The 26,771-nt window shown below is 42.9% G+C and overlaps 1 protein-coding gene across 3 annotated transcripts in view; it reads right to left on the bottom strand.

Annotated features, from left to right (window-relative positions):
* Window positions 1–26,771, bottom strand: part of tsnare1 (T-SNARE Domain Containing 1) — a 753,673-nt gene that overhangs the window by 197,359 nt on the left and 529,543 nt on the right. For 2 of the 3 annotated variants that reach the window (XM_059646375.1, XM_059646376.1), the window contains exon 8: window positions 15,216–15,401. The exons of the other annotated variant lie outside the window; for it this stretch is intronic. In XM_059646375.1, the coding sequence (XP_059502358.1) occupies window positions 15,216–15,401 (186 nt within the window). The remainder of the gene's footprint in view (window positions 1–15,215; window positions 15,402–26,771) is intronic. 3 annotated transcript variants of the gene reach the window in all.

Here is a 26,771-nt window from a genome sequence, read left to right as displayed (position 1 = left end):
AGTTGGCAGAATCAATGAGGGTCTGACGAAGCAGGTTTCAGTACAAAGTTGAAGTAGCAAAGGACAGAATCAACACAAATCAGTTGACATGTGGTAATTCCTTTCTTAAATTCATTCACAAGGATGTGAACATTGTTGGCTCGAGTCAGCACTCATCGGTCAAAGCTAATTGGCTGAAGGTGGCAGTGGCAAGCCACCTTCTTGATCCACTGTGCTTCATTTGAAGGGGGTGGGTGGCGGGGATTGCATTGTAGATGGACCTGCTGTGCTCTTCGGGGGAAAGATTTCTAGGATTTCAATCCAATGAAAAGAAAGGAGCAATAATAAAGTTTCAAGATTGTGGTTTGCAGGAGAACTGCAGGAAGTGCTTTTCTGATGTACCGGTGAGTGTTTAGGAAAATTTCAGCTGGGAGGATGGATCCATTAATGCAGCATTACATCCTCCCTTTTCAGTCACCACCCCACATGGTGAAGATTCTCAGGCTTGATACTTGACATGGTCCTCTTTGCCAGTGCTTAAATACCCACAACAGTAACTTGGGCTCTAACATGGGCATTAACTGCTTAAGGGCCTTCTTGACCCATTGGGAGGGTAAGCAGTCTACCTGATTGTCCATCACCTATTCCACGAAGTAGGAAGGCTGGCTCACTACTTCTTACCTACCTAGGTGATTTTTCAATGGTTCATAATTACCTTTCCAGAACATTTAGGAGATTGAAAAGGGTTTATGTGTCAAAAACAAAAAGAGTGCCCATATCCATAATCGTGGTTGTGGCAATATAGATTTTTTTAAAAATTTATTCATTTGTGGGATGTGGGCATCACTGGATGGCCAGCATTTGTTGCCTGTCACTAGATGTCATTGAGAAGGTGGCAGTGAGCTGCCTCTTGGACTGCTGCAGTCCATCAGCTATGGGCTGATCCACTGCACCATCAAAGAGGGAATTCCTGAATTTTGACCCAGTGACAGTGAAGGAACAGTGACATATTTCCATGTCATGCTGGTGAGTGGTTTGGAGGGGAACTTGAAGGTGGTGGTGTCCCCAATATTTGTTGTCCTTGTCCTTCTAGATGGAAGTGGTCACAGGTTTGTAAGGTGAGAGATAATGGGAACTGCAGATGCTGGAGAATTCCAAGATAATAAAATGTGAGGCTGGATGAACACAGCAGGCCAAGCAACATCTCAGGAGCACAAAAGCTTGCTCTGATGAAGGGTCTAGGCCCGAAACGTCAGCTTTTGTCCTCCTGAGATGCTGCTTGGCCTGCTGTGTTCATCCAGCCTCATATTTTATAATCACAGGTTTGTAAGGTGCTGTCTGAGGATCTCTAGAGAATTTCTGCGTGCATCTTGTAGATAGTACACACTGCTGCTACTGGGTATCAATGGAGGAGGGAGTGGTTATTTGGTAATAGGCCACAAATGCAAAGTACAAAGAAAAAAAATGAATGGCACAAGTACTACGTGCGAATTATACAACAATGTTATGAAAAGACAATCAAAGGTGCGATAACAATAAAATTTATAAAGCTAATAAGAAACTAATGACGAGATTGTGACATCAGAGTGCCTTCACATCAGTTCTACACAAGGCACCTTCCCCTGCAACCGCAGGAAATGCTACACTTGCCCCCACACCTCCTCCCTCACCCCTATCCCAGGCCCCAAGATGACTTTCCATATTAAGCAGATATTCACCTGCACATCTGCCAATGTGGTATCCTGTAATCCATTGTACCCGGTGTGGCTTCCTCTACATTGGGGAAATCAAGCGGAGGCTTGGGGACCGCTTTGCAGAACACCTCCGCTCGGTTTGCAACAAACAACTGCACCTCCCAGTCGCAAACCATTTTAACTCCCCCTCCCATTCTTTAGATGACATGTCCATCATGGGCCTTCCGCAGTGCCATAATGATGCCACCCGAAGGTTGCAGGGACAGCAACTCATATTCCGCTTGGGAACCCTGCAGCCCAATGGTATCAATGTGGACTTCACCAGCTTCAAAATATCCCCTTCCCCCAGTGCATCCCAAAACCAGCCCAGTTCGTCCCCTCCCCGCACTGCATCACAAAACCAGCCCAGCTTGTCCCATCCCCCCACTGCATCCCAAAACCAGCCCAGCCTGTCTCCGCCTCCCTAACCTGTTCTTCTTCTCACCCATCCCTTCCTCCCACCTCAAACCACACCTCCATTTCCTATCTATTAAACTCATCCCACCTCCTTGACCTGTCGTCTTCCCTGGACTGACCTATCCCCGCCCTACCTCCCCACCTATACTCTCCTCTCCACCTATCTTCTTTTCTGTCCATCTTCAGTCCGCCTCCCCCTCTCTCCCTATTTATTCCAGAACCCTCTCCCCATCCCCCTCTCTGATGAAGGGTCTAGGCCCAAAACATCAGCTTTTGTGCTCCTCAGATGCTGCTTGGCCTGCTGTGTTCATCCAGCCTCACACTTTGTTATCTTATTTCACATCAGTTCTTATTTTTTTCACTCATCATGTTTTCCACTGCCTGGGTTCTACGTTCCAGAATTCCTTCCCTAAATTGTTGTGTCAGTATCTCTATGATTCTTCAAAAACAGGTCTCTTTCAACAAAATCATCTCTCCTTATGCAGCTCAGTGCCACATTCTGTTTCGGCTAAGTAGCTGTTAATGTGAGAAATATTCTTGTCGTGACTTGAGAAACAACAGCAGTCTCCTGACAGTGACCTGTTAATTTCCAGTGAAGAACAATGGCAAGAAACATGAGATAGGTACTCAGAAGAAGAAAGTCTATCTGGTGATACACAATCAAAAACCCAAGCACTTTCAGAAATGTAAATATACATTTGCAAGCAGTAGCAACACTATAACATGAATCAACACACAAGGCAGGTGTTGACTAAGTTGTCTGAGTCCATTGGGCTTGCTTGTTATTTCATATCCACCATGTGGCAGTTTTATCTGAGCAGATCAATTCTGAATTCGGAGTTATTAAACCAAATCAAGTGAGCTAACATCCTTTGTTGTCCTTTCTTGAAATCATCATCTTTATTTCCTCACTGAGGAAGACTCAGAATACAAAATACAGATATCAAAGGTTTCTGATCATGTACCTTACAACTAACACATGAAGATGTCACCTGTCGTTATTCTATATGTTTCATTAACACGAGCCAATGACAGCAAGATGACAAAATATTTAAGGTACTATTATTGAAACTCTTCACAATCGGTGAAACAATTTACATGGAATTTTTTACAAAAGACTTATGTTTATTGAGTGTCTTTCACAACATGGTCATCTCAAAGCACTATTCAGCTGACTAAATACAGGTAATGTCTTGTCACTGTGGTAATGTAGGGGTCAGAATACTGTCATTAATTACAGCATGGTGTCATTAAATGAACAAAAGTCATAGAATTTTATCTATCCCTGATTTGCTGCAGTTTCAAAGGCCACTAGGAAACTACACATACAATTGTATGTGGTCTGCCTTGCTCTTCCTTGTTGCACAATGCTCTCTATTGCCTCCCACCACCAACCCTAATCTAACTCTATAAATATAGTCATTTTGTACTACAGTACTCGTGGTTTGGGCTCAAAAGGGGCATGTGGTATCGTTTCCAGCAGATCAGGGAATAATGCTCATAGAACACAGGATATAGAACAATACAGCACAGTACCGGCCCTTCGGCCCACGATGTTGTGCCAAACTTTTACCCTTATCCGAAGGTCTATCCGACCTCCACCTTATACTATCATCCATATGTCTATCTAATAGCCGCTTAAATGCCCCTAATGAGGCCGACGCCACTACCCTCTCCAGCAATGCATTCCACGCACTGACCACTCTCTGAGTAAAGAACCAACCTCTGACGTCTCCCCTACATCTACCTCCACTCACTTTAAAATTACGTTCCCTTGTAAAAGCTACCTCCACACTAGGAAAAACTCTCTGGCTGTCTACTCTATCTATCCCTCTGATCACTTTGTACACCTCTATCAAGTCACTTCTCATCTTTTATCGTTCTGAAGAGAAAAGCCCTAGCACTCTCAACCTTTCCTCGTAAGACCTTCCCTCCATTCCAGGCAACATCCTAGAAAATCTCCTCTGCACCTTTTCAAACTCTTCCACATCTTTCCTGCAATGAGGTGACCAGAACTGGACACGATATTCCAGATGTGGCCGAACCAGGCTTTTGTACAGCTGGAGCATAACTTCATGGCTCTTGAACTCAATCCCTCTATTAATGAAAGCTAATACACCACATGCCCTCTTAGCAACTCAATCCACCTGGGTGGCTGCTATCAGGAAACTGTGGACATGAACTCCAAGATTCCTCTGCTCCTCCACACTGCTGAGAATCTTTCCATTAACCCTGTATTCTGCTTTCAAATTTGTCCTTCCAAAATGAGTCACCTCACACTTTTCAGAGTTAAACTCCATCTGTCACTTCTCAGCCCAGCTCTGCATCCTAGCAATGTCCCTTTGTAACCTAGAACAGACCTCCACACTGTCCACAACGTGACCCCCTTCTTATTGTCCACAAACTCGCTAATCCACACTTCTACTCTTTCATCCAAATCATTTACAAAATTCACAAATAGAAGAGGACCCAGAATAGATCCTTATGGTACACCACTCCTAACTGAGCACCATGTTGAATATTTTCCAAACACTTCCACCCTTTGTCTTCTCAGGGTCAGCCAATTCTGAATCCAATCTGCCACATTTCCCGCTCTCCCATGCCTCCTTACCTTCTGCATGAGCCTACCATGGGGAACCTTATCAAACACCTTACTTAAATCCATGTATACCACATCCACTGCCCTACCTACATCCACGTGTTTGATCACCTCTTCAAAGAATTCACTAAGGTTTGTGAGGCATGATCTACCCCTCACAAATCCATGCTGACGATCATAAATCAAAATGTGCCTTTCCAAGTGATCATAAATCCTGTCTGTCAAAGCCCTTTCCAATAATCTGCCAAGCACTGACGTAAAACTTACTGGCCTGTAATTTCCGGGGTTATCCCGGTTCCCTTTTTTGAACAAGGGAATGATGTTTGCCTCTTTCCAATCTCCGGCACTGTACCCATGGACAGTGAGGATGAAAAGATCATAGCCAATGGTCCTGTGATCTCGCCCCTTGCTTCTCAAGGAATCCTTGGATAAATCCCAACAGGCCTAGGGGACCTATCTATCTTCAACTTCCTCAGAATTCCTGGCACATCTTCTTCACTAACATCAACATCCTCTCACCTACCTGCCTGTTTCACACTGTCCTCCTGTACAACTAGGTCCCTCTCAGTTGTGAATACTGAAGAAAAGTATTCATTAAGGATCTCTCCAATCTCTTTAGGCTCTGTGCACAAATTCCCTTTACAATCCTTGATCGGCCCTACCCTTTCTCTGGTCATTCTCTTGTTCTGCACATACATGTAAAAAGCCTTGGAATTTTCCTTGATCCTATCCGCCAAGGTTTTCTCATGCCCCCTTATCGCTCTCCTAAGCCCTTTCTTCAGCTCCTTCCTGGCTAACTTGTACCGTCTAGTGCCTTTTCCGTTCCTCTTTTCCTAAACATTACCTAAGACTCCTTCTTCATCTTAACCCCTCATGATTTATCAGAAACATGTTACCTGTCATTTTAAAGCCCCAGAGAAAACAACTTCCTGGGCAAACAAAATTGCAAATGCCTGTTTGAGGTCCCTTTTGCAAAACCAGGCAGCAGAGAATTGGAACATAATGGGTAAGGTATGGAATTCCTAACCAGGGACTTGGAATAATTATTTGGAGAAAGGAGTTAATTTGCCATTACAGCAACTGGGGAATTTACATTGAGTTAATAAATAAATCTGGGATAAAATGATATTGTCTTTGATAGAGCGTATTTAATCAACTCACTGTTGTAAAGACCTCTCTGATTCACTAATGCTCTTTTGAAAAGGAAATATCATCTTTAATCTAGTCTCGCACTGTGGTTGAGTCTTAACTGTCATCTTAAATAGCCAAGCAAGTGGTTCAGTTATGGCCAAACAGAGGTGAACAATAAATGTTGTCCACTCTCCTTAACACTGCTCTATCGCTTTGCCAATCACTATCTCCCTGGTATCCTGCTTGCATCTCCTCACACTTTTCTCTTCCATTCTCAAACAATGTCTCCTTGCTCTTATTATTTTTTTCTTTAAATAAATACAACCATAATAAACATGTGCATAGGAAATTGCAGATATATTGTTGGGTGCTTTCTGTGAAGTTTAGCTTCACACCCTCGTGAATGGGTCAGAAACCTTAAGAATCAAGGTGAATGATGAGGATCACTGCATAGATTACATGGAAGATCTCAGCAAACAGTTTGAGAAAGGTCTCAATATGTGGATCTCTGTCTCTTTGAAATCTCCTGTATCCATTATTAGGTTGGACAGCACGATCATATTACAATTTGTGACAGCTTTCTCCATGCAAATTTGACTGCCATGTTTCTTCCAACCAAAAGAACTGCGAATGTTATAAACCAGAAAAGAAAAGAAACAGGAATTGCTGGAAAAGTTCAGCTGGGCTGGACCTCAAATGTTAACTCTGATTTCTCTCCACAGATGCTGCCAGACCTGCTAATCTTTCCCAGCCATTTCTGTTTATGCTTCTTACAACAGTGCCTGAAATTCAAAAGTTCTTAATTGGCTACAAAACACTTGGCATTCGGGGGTCATGAAAGCTGATGATAAGTAGCGATCCGTTTTTGCTTCTTATAACTGCTTTGCAAAGTTACTGAAGTGAATCTGCTGTGCCTCGTCTGCTAATTCAGATATTAGGACTGACTTGCTGGTCAATGACTTCTCGACTGCTACTTAAGTTATTTATCAAACCAAACGTGCTTAGAGGAGGACAGAAAGCTGATTAGTGATACAAGGTCAGGTTGAATTTACAACCTTTACTATTTTCAAATTGTGAGAAAATGAAAAAAAGGCAGCAATCAGCTCTTCTCCAAGTCTCACACTTGTTTTCAGAGCACTGATGTGATTTTAGCATTCGGTGATCGATATCCCTCACAATAAAACAATCTGTGTAAAGTCACAATATATTTTTACTTATCCAAAAATCAGAAACCAATAGCAAAGAGCTATATTACACCTGTTAAATCAATATTGGAGAAATATCTGTCCTAAATCTGAATACAGCAAATTTCACCAATGAGTCATAACTTTAAAAAAAATCATAATTGCTCATATCGATGATTAACTAGTCGTCATGTAGAGTCAAGTTCATCCCAAACTGCAGGCACTTGAGTGGCATAAAAACCAAAAGAGCTGTGGCTTCTGTAAATCAGGAGCAAAAACAAAGTTGCTGGAAAAGCCCAGAAGGTCTGGCAGCATCTCTGGAGAAGAAAACAGAGTTTCGGGTCCGGTGACCCTTCCTCAGAACTGATGGTGGCTGGGATAATGTCAGCTTATATGCAGAAAATAGGGAGGTGGGTAGGGTAGGGAGTAAACGATAGGATAGAGCCCAAAGAGAGTGAAAGACAGTTGGAAGACAAAGGAGATGCTAACAATCAGGCTGGGAGGGTGAATAGTTGTTAATGGGGGACTGTTAGTACAACTATTCACCCTCCCAGCCTGATCAATAGCAACTTCTTTGTTCGTCCAACTGTCTTTCTATCTCTTTGGGATCTAGCCTATCGTTAACTCCCTACCCCACACACCTCCCTGTTTTCCGCAAATAGACTGATGTTTTCCCAGCCACCATGAGTTCTGAGGAAGGGTCACCGGACCCGAAACATTAACTCTTTTTCCTCCTTCACAGGTGCTGCCAGACCTGCTGAGCTTTTCCAGCAAATTTGTTTTTGCACACGAGTTCTGGGTGTCAGAACTTTCACCACTTTCCATTTTGCATGTGGGTACCAGTCATCGCAAACAGACAAGCTGTGAGAACATAGCGGTGAGGCTGCTCAAGTTTTCTTCAAAAGGAAGCTAGAACAATGAGTGCCGCCAGACTATTCCTCCAAGGGAGGCAGCGTCATTTGGGCCAATTTCCATCCACAGATACAAGGTAGCTCTTGTGATAACCAGAGAGTCCAAGATTATGGAGCCAAGCTGAACATCCTCCTGCCTAGCCAAGAGCTACTGAAGGAGCTATCATGGCCTCAATTTCAATTTGGTTCATGACACAGAGCTTTACCCAATGACGTCTTTCATTTTGCATCTCAATATTATTTCCCTTTTACAGCAAAACATGCTATATAGATGCAGCTCATTATAATCATACTTTGTATTTAACTTAAACAGCATGTATTTTTCAGTTTAGAAATTATTCTTTTTTTGGCATTCATAAATATTTACAGAGACCACAGTGAAAAATTATACGAGCATATTTGTTAGCAAGGCAGTGCAAAACAAAACTAACATTCTTATGGTTGAAAGTGGCATAATCACTGATTTATTAACTGCAGCTTGAAACATAGGACTAAACGTATTAACTTGACCTCTCTGCTATTTTAGTGGAGGAATAAACATTCCCAGTATTATTCAAACACAATGATCATTCAGCCTAACCTCCAGGTCTATATTTCCATTGAAGTTGAATTAAATCACCAACATTACAGAGTTGAATAAACCCTTCTACACGATTGCTCCCTAAGGTCATGAGCATTCAATTTTTTAAACTAAAACACTGAAGGCAATAATTGGTTGACAGAAGGAGAAACATATTGTGCTCACAATTCTTCAGGAATGAATTTCGAACAATCCTAATGGTGAACGGAGTCAAAGACTTTTGTCATTCAAATCATTTCAATAAAGATCTTTTTCTGTATTTGAACCAGAATTTAGTTGTGTTTTAGGTATTGAGAAACTGGAGTGAAAAATCAAGAGTGTTGGGCACCCTCAAGGCTGAAAAAGGATAGACAAAACTAACCACGCAGAAATAATGGGGTGACATGAAGCTTGTACACTGGAGGAAGATTTCAGTCAATAGGGGTTGAGGTTTCCTTCGTTTTAAGACACTTGGAAAAGAGAGTTATGGTATGAATCAAGCTGATAATTATTTTTACAACATGATCAGAAAGAGAGATGAGAAAATGTGTAGGTTGACAAATTTGGAATGAAGAGGCCAAACTTTTTTTTTAAAGATCAGTCCACAGCAAAGAGAGACCATGCATTTTTATAACTATTTTGTGAACTCTGGGATCTTCCAAAGCACTTCACAGCCAAAGAGATAACTTTGAAAGGGTCAATTAATGTAGAGAAATACAGCAGATAATTTGTGTACAAGACCCAAAAATGGTGAAAATGGTGCTATTGGTTAAGGAATAAGCAATGGTGAGATTACCAGGAGAATACAACAGCCGTTTGGTTCTGAGGAAGCTGATGGGCCTCAGGAATGAGAGTGTGAGAACGTATTGGATCACGATAAAAAGATTTGATATAACGCTGTATTCCTAACGATTATTCGGGCATCAGCCACAGATACTTGGGGAAGGACTGTCTGTGTGACCTGTGCAGTGACACTATGCACATTCATGCTATGCATCACACACAAAGGAAACCAACTGTGTCTCGTTGGATCACTGTCAGGTTTTTGCTGCCAAGCCTAGCAGTATCAATAAATATTTAAATAGCTGATGTCAAATGCCTAAAAGCTACTTTATCAACATGAAACTCAACATTTTTCATCATTTCCTCTTGACCTGAGTTTTCTATTTCGCCAATAAATAAACACAGCACCAGCAAAGGTACTGTACAAAGAACCCTGAATCATATCAGTTTCTATTAGCACTTTGGAAACAAACAAAAATTCTAACCACTCCTCCATAATTTACTGAAGAATAGGTTAATCAAATAGGTTTCACAGAGGTCCCCGTGCTGAACTGGCGGCAGGAATAGACTATTCAAAAATCATTTTGAGATACACACCATTAAATTAACACATTGTACTGTATATAATTTGTCAAAAGTAAACTCAGTCATGGAATAATTATAATCCAAGATTTGGCTGCTGATGTGCTTACCTGATTACACGCTTGGCATTTTTTAGAATATAAATGGAAATTTTTGTTTTAGTGGCCACGTTGGCGTTGTGCCAGTTGATCAGTTTTCTCTCAGTGAATATTTAGAATGCTACAGTGCTGTTCACAACATATATCAGCTTGCAATACCACACACCAATCTGACTCTCACTGATCACTGTTTTTTTTCTTATTTATTTGAGGGATGAGGGTGTCACTGGCTAGACAGCATTTGTTGCTCATCCCTAAATGCTGACAGGGCAGTTAAGAGTCAACCACATTGCTGTAGGTCTGGAGTCACATGTGGGCCAGACCAGGCAAGGACAGCAGTTTCCTTCCCTAAAGGACACTATTTGTTTCCTTTAGGAGAAATTAAACGGCTCCCTGTGCATTTTAAAACAAAATATTGAGCAAAACAGGATCGCTGTGTATGACATAGCTGGGGACTGAGGGACTACATTTGAAGCCTTGCTACAAAATTGTCACTAGATAATCCCTGTATTTTATAACGGCTTAGAATGAAAAATTGGTGACGTTACAGGTGGTATTGTGGGTCTACCTACAACACATGGATTGCAGTGGTTCAAGAAGGCAGATCACTACCACTTTCAGGGACAACTAGAAATTGGCAAAAATGCTGACACAACTAAAGGCACCCATATTATAAAAGTGAATGCAAAAAGAATCAGATTAACTTTAACAATATATTGAAAAATAGACAGAAGTCCAAAGAAATGTGTTTTACATAAACTACTGTCCAAAGTATTGCTTTTTTCTACTGGGAATAGGGACACTGGTGGATAGAGGAGGAAAAAGTGCCAAATCTACCAAATATCAGCCTTAGTTATTTTGCCCACTGGCTGCTTGCTTATTGACTCACAGAGTCATAGAGATATACAGCACAGAAACAGACCCTTCAGTCCAACTTGTCCATGTCGAATAGATAATCTAAATGAATGAAGAGATATTGAAAGATATGTAAGTCCCTACAGTTTGGAAAGACATCCTTCGGTTGAACTCGTCCATGCCAACCAGATAGCATAAATTAATCTAGTCCCATTTGCCAGCATTTGGCCCATATCCCTGTAAACCCTTCTTATTCATATACCCAAGATAATAAAATGTGAGGCTGGATGAACACAGCAGGCCCAGCAGCATCTCAGGAGCACAAAAGCTGACGTTTCGGGCCTAGACCCTTCATCAGAGAGGGGGATGGGGTGAGGGTTCTGGAATAAATAGGGAGAGAGGGGGAGGCGGACCGACGATGGAGAGAAAAGAAGATAGGTGGAGAGGAGAGTATAGGTGGGGAGGTAGGGAGGGGATAGCTCAGTCCAGGGAAGGCGGACAGGTCAAGGAGGTGGGATGAGGTTAGTAGGTAGGAGATGGAGGTGCGGCTTGGGGTGGGAGCAAGGGATGGGTGAGAGGAAGAACAGGTTAGGGAGGCAGAGACTGGTTGGACTGGTTTTGGGATGCAGTTGGTGGAGGGGAAGAGCTGGGCTGGTTGTGTGGTGCAGTGGGGGGAGGGGACGAACTGGGCTGGTTTTGGGATGCGGTGGGGCAAGGGGAGATTTTGAAGCTGGCGAAGTCCACATTGATACCATTGGGCTGCAGGGTTCCCAAGCGGAATATGCATTGCTGTTCCTGCAACCTTCGGGTGGCATCATTGTGGCACTGCAGGAGGCCCATGATGGACATGTCATCTAAAGAATGGGAGGGGGAGTGGAAATGGTTTGCGACTGGGAGGTGCAGTTGTTTATTGCGAACCGAGCGGAGGTGTTCTGCAAAGCGGTCCCCAAGCCTCCGCTTGGTTTCCCCAATGTAGAGGAAGCCACACTGGGTACAGTGGATGCAGTATACCACATTGGCAGATGTGCAGGTGAACCTCTGCTTAATGTGGAAAGTCATCTTGGGGCCTGGGATAGGAGTGAGGGAGGAGGTGTGGGGGCAAGTGTAGCATTTCCTGCGGTTGCAGGCGAAGGTGCCGGGTGTGGTGGGGTTGGAGGGCAGTGTGGAGCGAACAAGGGAGTCACGGAGAGAGTGGTCTCTCTGGAAAGCAGACAGGGGTGGGGATGGAAAAATGTCTTGGGTGGTGGGGTCGGATTGTAGATGGCAGAAGTGTCGGAGGATGATGCGTTGTATCCGGAGGTTGGTGGGGTGGTGTGTGAGAATGAGGGGGATCCTCTTTGGGCGGTTGTGGCGGGGGCGGGGTGTGAGGGATGTGTCGCGGGAAATGCGGGAGACGCGGTCAAGGGTGTTCTCGACCACTGTGGGGGAAAAGTTGGGTATGCCTGCCTCTTTGTAGGTTACGTGGAACAGTCCCTCTTCCGCACCTACACTGGTCCCAAACCCCACCTCTTCCTCCGTTACATTGATGACTGTATCGGCGCCACCTCTTGCTCCCCAGAGGAGCTCGAACAGTTCATCCACTTCACCAACACCTTCCACCCCAACCTTCAGTTCACCTGGGCCATCTCCAGCACATCCCTCACCTTCCTGGATCTCTCAGTCTCCATCTCAGGCAGCCAGCTTGTTACTGATGTCCATTTCAAGCCCACCGACTCCCACAGCTACCTAGAATACACCTCCTCCCACCCACCCTCCTGCAAAAATTCCATCCCCTATTCCCAATTCCTCCGCCTCCGCCGCATCTGCTCCCACGATGAGGCATTCCACTCCCGCACATCCCAGGTGTCCAAGTTCTTCAAGGACCGCAACTTTCCCCCCACGGTGGTCGAGAACGCCCTTGACCGCGTCTCCCGCATTTCCCGCAACACATCCCTCACACCCTGCCCCCACCACATCCGCCCAAAGAGGATCCCCCTCGTTCTGACACACCACCCCACCAACCTCCGGATACAACGCATCATCCTCCGACACTTCTGCCATCTACAATCCGACCGCACCACCCAAGACATTTTCCCATCCCCACCCCTGTCTGCTTTCCGGAGAGCCCACTCTCTCCGTGACTCCCTTGTTCGCTCCACACTGCCCTCCAACCCCACCACACCCGGCACCTTCCCCTGCAACTGCAGGAAATGCTACACTTGCCCCCACACCTCCTCCCTCACTCCTATCCCAGGCCCCAAGATGACTTTCCACATTAAGCAGAGGTTCACCTGCACATCTGCCAATGTGGTATACTGCATCCACTGTACCCGGTGTGGCTTCCTCTACATTGGAGAAACCAAGCGGAGGCTTGGGGACCGCTTTGCAGAACACCTCCGCTCGGTTCGCAATAAACAACTGCACCTCCCAGTCACAAATCATTTCCACTCCCCCTCCCATTCTTTAGATGACATGTCCATCATGGGCCTCCTGCAGTGCCACAATGATGCCACCCGAAGGTTGCAGGAACAGCAACGCATATTCCGCTTGGGAACCCTGCAGCCCAATGGTATCAATGTGGACTTCACCAGCTTCAAAATCTCCCCTTGCCCCACCGCATCCCAAAACCAGCCCACTTCGTCCCCTCCCCCCACTGCACCACACAACCAGCCCAGCTCTTCCCTTCCACCCACTGCATCCCAAAACCAGTCCAACCAGTCTCTGCCTCCCTAACCTGTTCTTCCTCTCACCCATCCCTTGCTCCCACCCCAAGCCGCACCTCCATCTCCTACCTACTAACCTCATCCCACCTCCTTGACCTGTCCATCTTCCCTGGACTGACCTATCCCCTCTCTACCTCCCCACCTATACTCTCCTCCCCACCTATCTTCTTTTCTCTCCATCTTCAGTCCGCCTCCCCCTCTCTCCCTATTTATTCCAGAACCCTCACCCCATCCCCCTCTCTGAAGAAGGATCTAGGCCCGAAACGTCAGCTTTTGTGCTCCTGAGATGCTGCTGGGCCTGCTGTGTTCATCCAGCCTCACATTTTATTATCTTGGATTCTCCAGCATCTGCAGTTCCCATTATCACTTATTCATATCCCCATCTGGATACCTTTTGAATGTTGTCATTACATCATCTTCCACAACTTCCTCTGGCAGCTCATTCCATACACACACCACTCTGTGTGTGAAAAAAAAGTTTCCCTTTAGGTTCCTTTCATATCTTTCCCGTCTCACCTTAAATCTTGCAGACATCAGCTGGTTGGTGGAGTAGCAATGGGAGTTGAGGGATCAGGAAGCATCCTGTGCCCTTTTGCCGTGACAGAGGCACATGATGCACCTGGGATTTTTAAAAGTGTTTCCAAAGAGACGATGTTCAAGACAGTAGGGAGCTCAAATTTCCATAAGGAGCATCTATCAGTCTCAGGCCATCACCTCATCCCTAGGAATGGTATGGAGGAGGTGAAGGGGTAGTGATTACGTCAATGAGTTCAGATACTACTATGGGAAAGAGTGAAATCTGAATTTGAGAGAAAATGGTGGCACAGTGGTTAGGTCATTAGGCTAGTAATCCATGGCAGATGGTGGGATTTGAATTCAATAAAACCTGAAATTTATAAAAAATTAATTGGTATAACAAAAAAAAAATTGGTTCTAACGTGCTTTAGGGAAAGAAATTGCTCTCCTGACCTGGTCTGGCCTCTTTGTAATTCTACAGAAACAGTAACGTAGTTGACTCTTAACTGCCCAGCAAGCAAAGCCCACATCCCATGAATGAATGAAAGAAAAAAACACAATTAAAAAGATGGCCTAATGGTGACCATATGACCACTGTTGCTTGTCAGAAAAGCCCACCTGGATGGATATATGGTGCCCTTATTTGCTGCGCCCAACATGTGGTTCCAGACACACAGCAACATGGGTGAATCTCAGTTGCAATTAGGACAATGAGGAATGGATAAATGAAAAATAAAATCACAAATGATTTCTGCTCAGACAGATTTAATTTTGTAATCTGGACTCTAATCCACTATTAAGCAAGGACACTGTGGGTGCCTTTGCTATCAATGCAAAGGATCTGGTTAAAATCAAGATCGGCACAAAGACAACAAGAATTCAGGGAGGAAATCATCCAGAGCATTTTAACCATCCACCCATATGGTCCCCTCTGAGAGTCTGAATTCTGAAGTATTTGCTTATGTCTTCCTGCTAACCTCAATGTCTCAGCATAGGGAAGGCAGTAATGATTCCAACGCTCATTTATGAAGAAGTGTATAAGTGTCAGAACCAAAGGTATTAGCTGACCCCTTTCCCTATGTAGGATTGGACATGCACACAAAATTTGAGATCTACAAATCTTGCAATAGCCAACAATTACTATTACACTCAAAGCGATTGCTCACCTCAATCTGTAATATTGCCTCCTCTCTTTGTTTTACAGATTCTACTTCATCCTCTGTGATTTCGGAAAGGAATGCCTGACTCTGGGCCTGAGTCGGATCTGAAGAGTCAGCTGCTTGCCATTTGCCAGACCCCCTGCCAAGGAACTTGTCCTCATCACTGATCTCTGTGAATGGGTTCTTGGCAATCTGCAATTGGAATTCCATTTCAAACTTTAGTTCGAAAGTTTAAAAAATGTCAGAACTTTGTAACAATGCAATCATTGTTAGAATGACAAGTTAAAACCTCCACAATAGCATCATTTGCACAGCTTAATAAACATAAAGCTTTTTCTCATTGTTGTTCCAGATGTTGTACACAGCTCTGTTTGTTTCACTGGTACTGTATTGCTGAGAACTTCTGTAGGTGTTTCGTTTCCTGGCAATCAAGAGGGTGCTCATATTGAGCATGTGCAATTGTGTGGGATCAAGGCTAGGTGTGTAAGAATAGGACTCCCTTAACATGTGAGCAGAATATTGCTTTTTATCACATCCATACTTAACGAATCGTAAAATAGTTACATTACCGAATGAGGACATTTGGCCTGATCTGTGCATGCTGGCCCCCTGAGGAGCGATTTGGCAAGTGCCACTCCTTTGCTCTTTCCCTGCAGTAGCCTTGTAATGACTTTTCTACTTTAGATAATGATTCAATGTCCTTTTGAAAGACTCAATTGAATACTCTTTCAGGCAGTGTGTTCCAGATCCTAACGACTTGCTGTGTGAAAAAAGTACATTATCACCTTGCCATTCTTTTTTCTGGCAATTACTTTAAATCTTTGCATCCTCTTGTTCTCAATCCTTTCACTATCAGGAACATAAATTTCTTCTGCTACTTGTCCAACATACCACCAACCTATCTCTGCTCTTTGCAGCTGTACAGTTCCCTTCTTATGGTTTACCATACTTCCATGTATCGTATCAATAGAACATGTTGACATTGTGTCTTGTACATCAAGGTCGACATCATTAATCTCTAATTAGGAAGATCCCTGGGAAGCTCCACTACAAACATTCCTTTTGGCCAAAATACAGTCACCAGTCATCTTTGTTTTCTGTCACTCAGCAAATTTTATTTACATGATGCTATTTTCTCACTTGTTCCATGACTTCTTACTTTGTTCATTGGACTGTTGTATGGAAGTTTATAAAAAGCCATTACACCACATCAACAGCATTTTGCTGATCAATCTTCTCTGTTAGCTCATCAAAAAAACCCAACCAAGTTGTTCGGGCCTCAACAAATTTATGGTGATTTCCCTTAATTAACCTGCATTTCGCTAAGTGTCTCTTAATTATGTCATCAATTGTTGCCTTGATTGTTTCTCGAACACTAAAATCAGGTTCCTGAAAAGCCATGATTTCACCAAATGTTGGAGCACATTCAAAAAGATAAAGATTCCCATGTTTCTACCATTTTAAATGGAAGATGCGCAGTAAGAGATAGGGAAGTGCAAGTCCAGAACTCACTGAAATAAATGATGAATGAATGGATATTAGCAAGCATTCTTTTTTAAGTTTAGCCACAATGAATAAGTAATATTTTGTCAGAAACCTGGTCAAACTCCAATTGACTGAATTTCTACACTTTATTTTGTTGTGTTTTGGGCATCTTAAGGACCTTAACAAAGGAAAAGGTCAGGGGACAATAACGAGACAATTGAGTTAATGGAAACAACTGATTACAAATAGGCATATGGGTGATTGTATAAGGTAGGGGTAGAGGTTAGATAGACCTTAGGTTTAGGGTAAAAATTTGGCACAACATCATGGGCCAAAGGGCCTGTACTGTGCTGTACTGTTCTATATTCTATGTTCTATATTCTAAAGTAAGTTATCTGATTCTCTATCACATTTAAGTCCAACCTCTGGCTAATTAAATGCAATTATGTTGACTCTTACAATATAGAACATAGAACATAGAACTGTCTTGGTAGGACATATGGGAAGAAAGGTTTAGTAAGGAAGTTAAAGGTCATGTTGCAATCGTGACCTTGCAATCTGGAATATGGATCCAACTGAAACAAGAGTCTGGTATCAAGTCACACTTTACTTACATGTGGGAAGTCCTGGACAGAATTTCTAACACTCCTGTTTATATCTGTCAGCCAGGTCTCCCTGATTGACCAGTCTTAATCAGAGAACTCATATTGTATGAGGTCTACTTGGCTGATCGCCACGTCAAATACTAACTGCTTGCTCATCATGCTTCGGACCATGAAAGAAACTGCTTAACTAAAGCAGAAGAAAATAAATGTCTCAGTAATTAAAAAGTCTAACAACTTCATATTCACCCATTCCGGAGATTGTAAAAATCTGGTACTCCTCACCTGCCTGTTTAGGCTGAAATTTTCCAGTCTTGGAACAGATGTTGGGTAGCAAGTCTGTTAGATCAATTCTGGCAACTGCATGTGTTTCTGTGTGTGTCTGTTAATGCCTGTGTGCGTGCGTGTCTATGTCTTTGTATGTGCGCTTGTGTGTCTACATGTGGAAATGTTCCAGCAATAACATTTGAGAACTGAAACATTAGGAATAGGATCAGAAATCGGCCATCGAGCCTGGTCTGCCATTCAATCAGTCTTCTACCTGAAAATTCTCTTCCCCCACATAATTTAAATATTTACATTTATTCACTAATAATTTCCTTTGGTTCTTTGAAGTCTACGAAATGATCTTCGCTTTGGTCATGCAACACAGGTGTTGTAAAATTATACATTTGGTTTGGAGATGCAAAACCTGCATGTGACCAAGAAATGATGAACTGTAAGTGTGGTCCCTGAGCAGAGATGTCCTGATCAGCAGGAAAGCTCGAACAGGTGAAGATTCCTTACCTGGAAAAGGGAAAAGGTGTAACCAAATGGTGCAAAGTCAGCACCTGTTTCTGGAAGTCTAGCCTCATACTGCCACGCCACCTGGGGAGGCGAACACCCCAGAGCTGGGAGGCCATGTTTGGGGCTGAGGGTTGCTGCCACGCCTATCCCTGTTGTTGACCGCTCTCCATGCTCCAGGCGCACAGTAGTAACACCACAAACCCCCCACGAACCCCCCATCCCACCCCAATCCCACCACCACCATCCCCCTGCCAAACCATGGGTAAGGCCTCCCAGCTCCAGGAGAGGACAGGTACAGGCTGCCTCTTCTTCATGAGCTGCAGCTTTCACTTCCATCTCCCCTGTAGCCTCGCCAGTTCCCACAACCACTGCCTCTGTCTTCTTCTGAATATTAGCCTCTGTTATGAACCACCCCTGACCTTGTCAAAATATTTTAAGAAAGTAGCCTAGACCATAACTTTTTCTTATTTTAAAGGAAAATATAAAGTGTTGGCTCCAGATGCTATGGAATTGGTCAAATATATAACAAAACACAATTTATTTAAAATAGAGATAACAAGCTGTGGAGCTGGAAGAACACAGCTGGCCAGGCAGCATCAGAGGAGCAGGAAAGCTGATGCTTCTGATCAGGACCCTTCTTCTGAAAATTTATTTAAACACTGTTGTCAAAATCCAAACAAAAGAAAGAAAATATTAGAATAATTGAACTCTATTGGAAAATTTAACGGAATAGTGGCTACAGTAACTATCACTGATTGACTGTTCCAATATAGTAACATCCCATAACACATCCCTTGGCCAAAAGGAAAATTCAGACACAGATTGTCACACGCAGTTCTCCCATTTGGAAGGCAAAAATCAGTGGGTCAATTCAAAGAGAGTAGCAGCCAGGAGATATTCATTGAAGCTTCCAACTCTTTCAGACCCCAATAACTTCTGATGCTACTGCAAAACCAAATCCCAGAAATCTTAATCTGAGAGAGGTAGCCACACCCATTGAGACTGCACTTAAAAAGCCAAGGCCTCCCAAGCTGCCCATTCAAGTGGTCTCTAGTAGCCATTTCAGTGCCTCTCACTCAATCATCTCTTAAAATAAACCAGGACAAAATAACTCCTTAAAGCTATAGCAGTGTCAAACCTCTTCCCTGGCCCATCCTCAAGCAGTAGGAAGGAAAGTATGTAAGCAGAACGTGCGTAGATGTGTCAGCATCTGTGGGATTTTCCCAACGCTTTTTGCATTTCCTGCAGTAAAACTGGAGACTTTCCTGTCTTATGAATGCTGGTTGGAGTTTGGGAGACTCTTCAGAGAAAAGGAGGAGGAGAGGGGACCTAATTGAGGTATACAAGATAATGAGAGGCATAGATAGAGTTGATAGCCAGAGACTATTTCCCAGGGCAGAAATGGCTAGTACGAGGGGTCATAGTTTTAAGCTGGTTGGTGGAAAGTATCGAGGGGATGTCAGAGGCAGGTTCTTTACGCAGAGAGTTGTGAGAGCATGGAATGCGTTGCCAGCAGCAGTTGTGGAAGCAAGGTCATTGGGGTCATTTAAGAGACTGCTGGACATGTATATGGTCACAGAAATTTGAGGGTGCATACATGAGGATCAATGGTCGGCACAACATTGTGGGCTGAAGGGCCTGTTCTGTGCTGTACTGTTCTATGTTCTATGTTCTATGTTCTATAACACGGATGTATTGTCACTTTTCATAGCCCAATAAGCCAAGCAGGTCTTGATATCCATGTTTTCAAATAAACCTCTGTGGGTCCTGTCAAACCTGCAATTTAGTTTATGTATCTAGTCAAAGACTTAAAATTCTTTTGCTTTCTTTTCCTGTCAGACTCAAATTTCTACATACCTAAAATTGCACTTTTTTCACCTGAAATCTTTAGCCTGTATTTATTGCCTCTTGACGTAGCTAATGCAGTCATGCCTTACGACGTGAGCTTGAGATGGTGACAATCATCCTGTGACCAGGAAGTACTTTTTTAAATCTTTATCCTTCCCAACCTCATTATTTGTGGTCTTCAGTTTGAGTATTTTTTTTGCCTTTTCTCCAGGATCTATAACTTTATTCTGAGAGCTCTAACATGGCTGCTCCTGAGCAATGCTCCCTCTAATAATCTTCCTTCTTCAAAAGACCCTTCACTTGCCAAGTGTGACTGATATTTTAGGTGTTTCCAGCTGCCTCTCACTTTCCTCTGCTTTTCACTTGTTCGGAGGGGAACAATATAGCCTGGAGTATTGCTACTTACTTGGCATTCCATCCATTAGTTCTGCTGATTGCGTACTGTGCAATTGCTTTGTGGCAGCTGACTGGTTTTCTGAGCATTCTTAAAAAGTGTAAACTTGCTTGCCCCCTCAATGTTTTCCTCTCTGGATCAAATGGATGCTTTTCATTATTGTCATTTTGAGGTGCGGAACCAGCCACGGTCAGTTTGTGGTTGTTACAGAGTGTTGTCGCCTATTCTCCTTGTGTGACTTCATTAGATTGGATGGAGCTTAATGCAAACCTCCAACATTAATAGTTTCATTACCATTAGCCGAAAGAATAGCAATCAGTAGCCAAGCCTTGAATGGGATTGGCAGCCCCCAGTACAATGAGAAGAGAAGAGCAGGGGAAGGCAGTCACAGAGAGCTGGGCCCAAAAGGAAGGATTCGTCTGGCAATGAGTCATAACTGTCACAATTTAGACTTTAAGACAACGAAATGCACTGCACTATACATAGAAAGGACAGAATCACAAAAGGATGGGAGAGGAATAAAGGGAAGGAAAACAATGGAGGCCACAGAAGACAATGAAGCCCTGGAAGGGAGCAGCTCACTGGGGGTGGAGTAGGAGGGAGGGAATGAAGAAGAACTGGAGATGAAGGGAGGTAATCCCAAGCACAAAGAGATGGTTCTGATGAACAATGAAATGACCTCCTCTCCAAGTTTCTAATGGCCTCCAGTATCAGAGGCAAGTCAGCTTCGATGAAGTAAGAATTTGCTGCCTGGCTTCCGAGGCCATCTAATCTCCTTCTGATGCAGAGGAAGGCTTTGGGAAAGTCAGAGGATCTCTCCTCTCCAGTGCAACCAGAAGCCCCAGTGATGGCTGCATTTGACTGTCTGAGTGAGCCCAACATTGTGCCTGACCCAGACAATTGTTCACCTCTGCAAAAATCTGAACTTGACTCAGTTCCCATCTGAACAAGCTTTGATTTCAAAGTAATCTGGCTCTGTTTCCCACTTCTGTGTTGAAAATTTAGCCAAATATTCCCATTTTGAGAAGAGACAAAATCTACATTAATTGCTAATAAATCCAAGAGGGAATTCATAAGAAACTTCTTTACCAAGATATTGTTAAAAAAATGTGGGATAGTGGAGGATTAGTGGGATTGGGATAACTGGTGCAGACCCAATGGCTCAAAGGATCTTTTTCAGTGGTGTGAATCTCTATGATTCTGAGAATAACACAGCTGCATTTAGGATGAAACTACCTAAATACATAGGAGAAAGGAAGTGTAGGGTCTATTGACAGAGTTAGGTGAAGAAGTTAGGAAGTAGGAGGCTCATGTAGAAAAACTGAACCATACTAATTGCCTAATTACTAATTGTCTAATTGCCACTTTCTGTGCTATAGACTTGCTGTGAACTCAACAGAGACGTGAAATCAAAGCGACAAAATAGTCATGAATAAGAGTGAGAATGTGGATTTGAAAATGTTGGACAATCTGAATACTGTAATGAGAACTTTAATGTGTCAAATCCCACAATTATTACTGTAACTATTATATGATTGAGTGCACACTTAACAACTACCACATACACTGTGTACTCATTAAACACGTGAATGCTTGACCTTAACATGTCTGGAACGTTATTGGTTGAGCATCTAATTAAAAATAAATACATCTTTTAACCATCTACACTTTGAGAAATATGGCGAACTAATGGAAAAATACAATCCATCACAGTTGATTTGCATTGTGCCCCTGCATGATCTGTCGGGCTAGAACTGTCAAAGGATGGCTTAAATATCACAACGAGATTACAAATCAAGTTGAACAATTTAGATATAAAATTTAAAAGAGAAATTATATGCCCCATCAGCTTCCCGAATGGCTTGCTGGTTAAATGTGTTTCTGGGGTGTTGTACTGAATGGATGGTTCTTGCTTTGGTGTTTTATCCTTAGCTCAGGAGCTTAGACTTGGGGAAATGACAAAAAAAAAGAGACTTGGCTACCATTCCTGATGGCTATCCAGTGATCCATTGTCTACCCAACTTTTAGAAGAGAATATCACTTAAACCAGATGTAATACTTTATTATATATGCTTTAATAGATCACTGGTATGCATTAAAGATCAAATTTAAAATTATAACATTTTCAAGTATCAGAGGCTTCCTATCAGTGGTGAAAAGGGGTCAGTTGGCTCAGTTGGTTGGACGGCTGGTCTGTGAAGCAGAGTCGGGGTTAGGGCTAGATTTGGGGCATCATGGGCTCAATACCCTAAAGGATTCCCCTCCTTTGAGATGTGGTGACCCTCAGATGAAACCATCACCAGTCATCTCTCTTTGTGTTTCTCTAATGAGACAGCACCCCATATCGTCTCACCGACTATGAAACTTTACCGTTATCAGTTGTGAAATGTCAGAACATGTAAATTTCCCCTTCTTAGGAAATGTTACATTTAGAGATGTGAAGTGTAAAAATGCAGGGATAAACTAGATTGTGAAATAGATAGTTTTAGGATCATATTAATGTTTCATTCATTATTCTTCATGATGAACTGATTTAAATGCTGTTTACAGTTATACATTAATCAATTACCTTTAAAAGTATGCTTTGGATAGGTGGGAAAAATAACCCAAAAGCTGACCTGCAGTTGCTGGGTAGCATTCAGATAAAGACGTACAAGTCTTCAAGTAGGAATATCAGTGAAGCCAAGATAAGGGGACAAGCACTCCCTCTATAGTTCAATTGATGTAAGCACACTGCCTAATCTGAGCATCCAACACAACACCAAGAAAGTATACAAAACACAGAACATAGAACAGTACAGGCCCTTCGGTCCACTACGTTGTGCGAAACTTTTACCCCAATCCTAAATTCTATCTAACCTCCACCCCTACCTTATACTATCATCCATATGCCTATCTAATAGCCGCTTAAATGCCCCTAATGAGGCCGACACCACTACCCCTCTCCGGCAACGCAGTCCACGGTCCGGCCACTCTCTGAGTAAAAAACCAACCTCTGACATCTCCCCTGTATCTAACTCCACTCACTTTAAAACTATGCCCCCTCATAATAGCTACTTCCATCCTAGGAAAAACTCTCTGGCTGTCTACTCTATCTATACCACTGATCATTTTGTACACCTTTATCAAGTCACCTCTCATACTTCATCGTTCTAAAGAGAAAAAGCCCTAGCGCTCTCAACCTTTCCTCTTAAGACCTTCCCTCCATTCCAGGCAATATTCTGGTCAATCTCCTCTGCACCTTTTCCAATGCTTCCACATCTTTCCTGCAATGAGGTGACCAGAATTGGGCACAATATTCCAGATGTGGCCGAACCAGGCTTTTGTATAGCTGGAGCATAACTTCACAGCTCTTGAACTTAATCCCTCTATTAATGAAAGCTAACACACCTTCTTAACAACTTTATCTACCTGGGTGGCAGTTTTCAGGGAACTGTGGACATGAACCCCAAGATTCCTCTGCTCCTCCACACTGCCAAAAATCTTTCTGTTAACCCTGAATTCTGCTTTCAAGTTTGTCCTTCCAAAATGAATCACCTCACATTTTTCAGGGTTAAACTCCATCTGCCACTTCTCAGCCCAGCTCTGCATCCTAGCAATGTCCCTTTGTAAACTAGAATAGACCTCCGCACTGTTCACAATGCGACCCTCCTTCATATCATCTGTGAACTTGCTAATCGACCCTGCCACTCTTTCATTCAAATCATTTACAGCAACCACAAATAGAAAAGAACGCAGAACAGATCCTTGTGGTATGCCACTCCTAACTGAGCGCCATGTTGAATATTTTTCATCCACTACCACACGTTTTCTTCTAAGGGTCAGCCAATTCTGAACCCAATATGCACAATTCCCTCTATCCCATGCCTCCTTACCTTCTGCATGAGCCTACCATGGGGAACCTTATCAAACACCTTACTTAAATCCATGTATACCACATCCACTGCTCTACCTTCATCCACGTGTTTGGTCACCTCTTCAAAGAATTCAGTAAGGTTTGTGAGACATGAGCTAACGCTCACAAATCCATGCTGACTATCACAAAGCAAACTGTGCCTTTCCAAGTGATCATAAATCCTATCTCTCAGAGGCCTTTCCAATAAATTGCCCACCACTAAGATAAGACTAACGTGCTTGTAATTTCCGGGGTTATCCCAGTTCCCTTTTTTGAACAATATATGTGACACAAAAACAAAAACAAAAACTGCTGGAGGAATTCAACATATCTGGCAGCATCTGTGCAGAGAAAGCAGAGTTCACACTTCAAAGCCCAGTGACCCTTCTTCAGAAACATTTATGAGCTTGGATCACTGGCCTATAATGAGCGAGCTATTTTTAACTGATGCAGTGATATCGGGCTAGTAATTATTCACAGCCCCAGAGGGAGGGAAAATATCTAACCCAGCCTCTCTCTCCTAATGGCCTCCTAAAGCTGGGGAAGATATGCTTCTGTGGTGCCTGCTTCTTTTTTTTACATTGACAAAATACTCACATCCACTATCTTTCGAAGGTCTGACATGAACAGGAAGGGCTACTTGACAGAGGTACTGGAGGCAAATCGCTGAAGCAATATTCTCGAAGAAAGAGCTATGCAGTCAGAAGGGGAAGGAGATGAAAATGTTGCAAGGTTAATTCATAGTGTCATAGGGCACAGAACAGGCCATGTGCACTAGCATTCTAGTATTAGGTCTTTAAGACAGCTATCCAAATAATAAGCAAAAATCACAATTCCCATTCAACTATGCTTTATCCATAGCCCAGGAAGGGTTTATCCAATTCACTTGTCAAAGTTCCCTTTGAAATGCTTCCACTGATTCAGGATGCGTATTCCAATTCGTAGCAATGTGAGACTGGCAGGAAATCACCCTCTTTATTTCAGAAAGTTCCTTTATACAACATTTGTTTGGTTAACATTCTATGCTTAAGATGCAATTGGTTGCAAGAAAACTTTACTAGTTTTAATAGAGAACCTCAGCAGTTCTGGCAGTTCCGTGAAGAGAAAATTTAATTAACGTTTCAAGTCTGGCGACCCTTCTTCAGAAGATTCACTGGGCTTGACACGTTAACTCTGTTTTCTCTCCACAGATGCAGTTAAACACCCTCAGTTTCTTCAGCAATTTCTGCTTTTCCCCGCTTCAGATCTCCTGTATCTGCAGTTCTTTGTTTTATTTTAGTGTTTAATTCACTGCCACATCTCTTCTAGGTATAAAATTTGCAGCTTTTCATTTTTCACTCATGAGGGCTAAAATGTAGGAAAACTAATTTTCGAAACAAGACAGATTATAAGAAATGAGAAGAGGGTGCTGATTGCTTGGAATATGACTGGCATAGAGAGACATTAGGAACTTTTCACCATCAATCTGAGTTAATTTATGAAATTCAACCCAAGCAAGCCACCTCTAATTGATCATGTCTTACCTGGGTGGTGCAGCAGTGACTGGACATCTGCAGCACCGTTACCTCATTACAAAATGTGCAAAGTGGAAGCAATACACTCACTTTGCATGCAAGCAAGGCCTTTTGTACAAATACGCACGCAGCTTCTGGATGGGCACTTAAAATGCCAGGGAATAATCGGCTATGAACCAAAAGCAGGTAAATGGCATTAGTGTAGCTTGGTGTTTGTTGGTCAGTACAGACATGGTGGGCCAAAGGGTCGGTTTCTATGCCGTATGGCCTGTTTAATCATTTATTCATGGCTATTGCCTGGACACAGTCTAACCCAATCAAGTTCAACTGCAACACAGAAACACCCACAAGTAAACAAGGCACAGCAGGTGTGACATCTGAGATGTGATACCTGAGGTACCTGGAAAAATTTTGAAAAACCATACAAGTACCAAAGAAAAATTGAGAGAATAGGATTTCGTTGGGAAATAAGTAATGAAATAATTCTGTAAAACGAGGGGAGAACACTTCAACAGTAAAGCAAACGACAAAATATAATGTCCTTTATGTGACAAAGTCTTCGGAGGGGTGTTAGACATCAAAAACCTTCATGGAGACATATAATGATGAGCAGGAGTAAGGTTTTAAGGAGCATGTTTAAACAGAAGAGAGGTGCAGAGCTGTGGTAGGGAATTCCCAAACTTCATTACTAAAGTGGCAGCAGCATAAACGTTAGTAATTAAGGTTGGCACTGTCAAGAGTTTAGCATTGCAGGCGTGCAGAGAACTCAGGGGAAATGGCTGGAGAAGTTTGCAAACACAGGGAGAAGCAAGGCCTTGGAGGGATTTGAAAATAAGTATGAGCATGTTACCATCAAAAAATTGCACAATCATGAGCAATGTAGACCACAGAAGAAGCAAACTGCATTCTTTTGTGTTAAAATATTGATATGTCTGTGTACAGTGAGATCAGAAGCATGTTACATGAATTTCATCGATGCAAGTACCATTGAATTTGCATTAATCAGGCAGACGCAGCACTTGTTTTTTTTTCAAATGT

The sequence above is a fragment of the Stegostoma tigrinum genome, chromosome 5 (genome assembly GCF_030684315.1).
Source record: "Stegostoma tigrinum isolate sSteTig4 chromosome 5, sSteTig4.hap1, whole genome shotgun sequence".
Classification (NCBI taxonomy): domain Eukaryota; kingdom Metazoa; phylum Chordata; class Chondrichthyes; order Orectolobiformes; family Stegostomatidae; genus Stegostoma; species Stegostoma tigrinum.
This window is presented reverse-complemented; position numbering and strand designations above follow the sequence as displayed.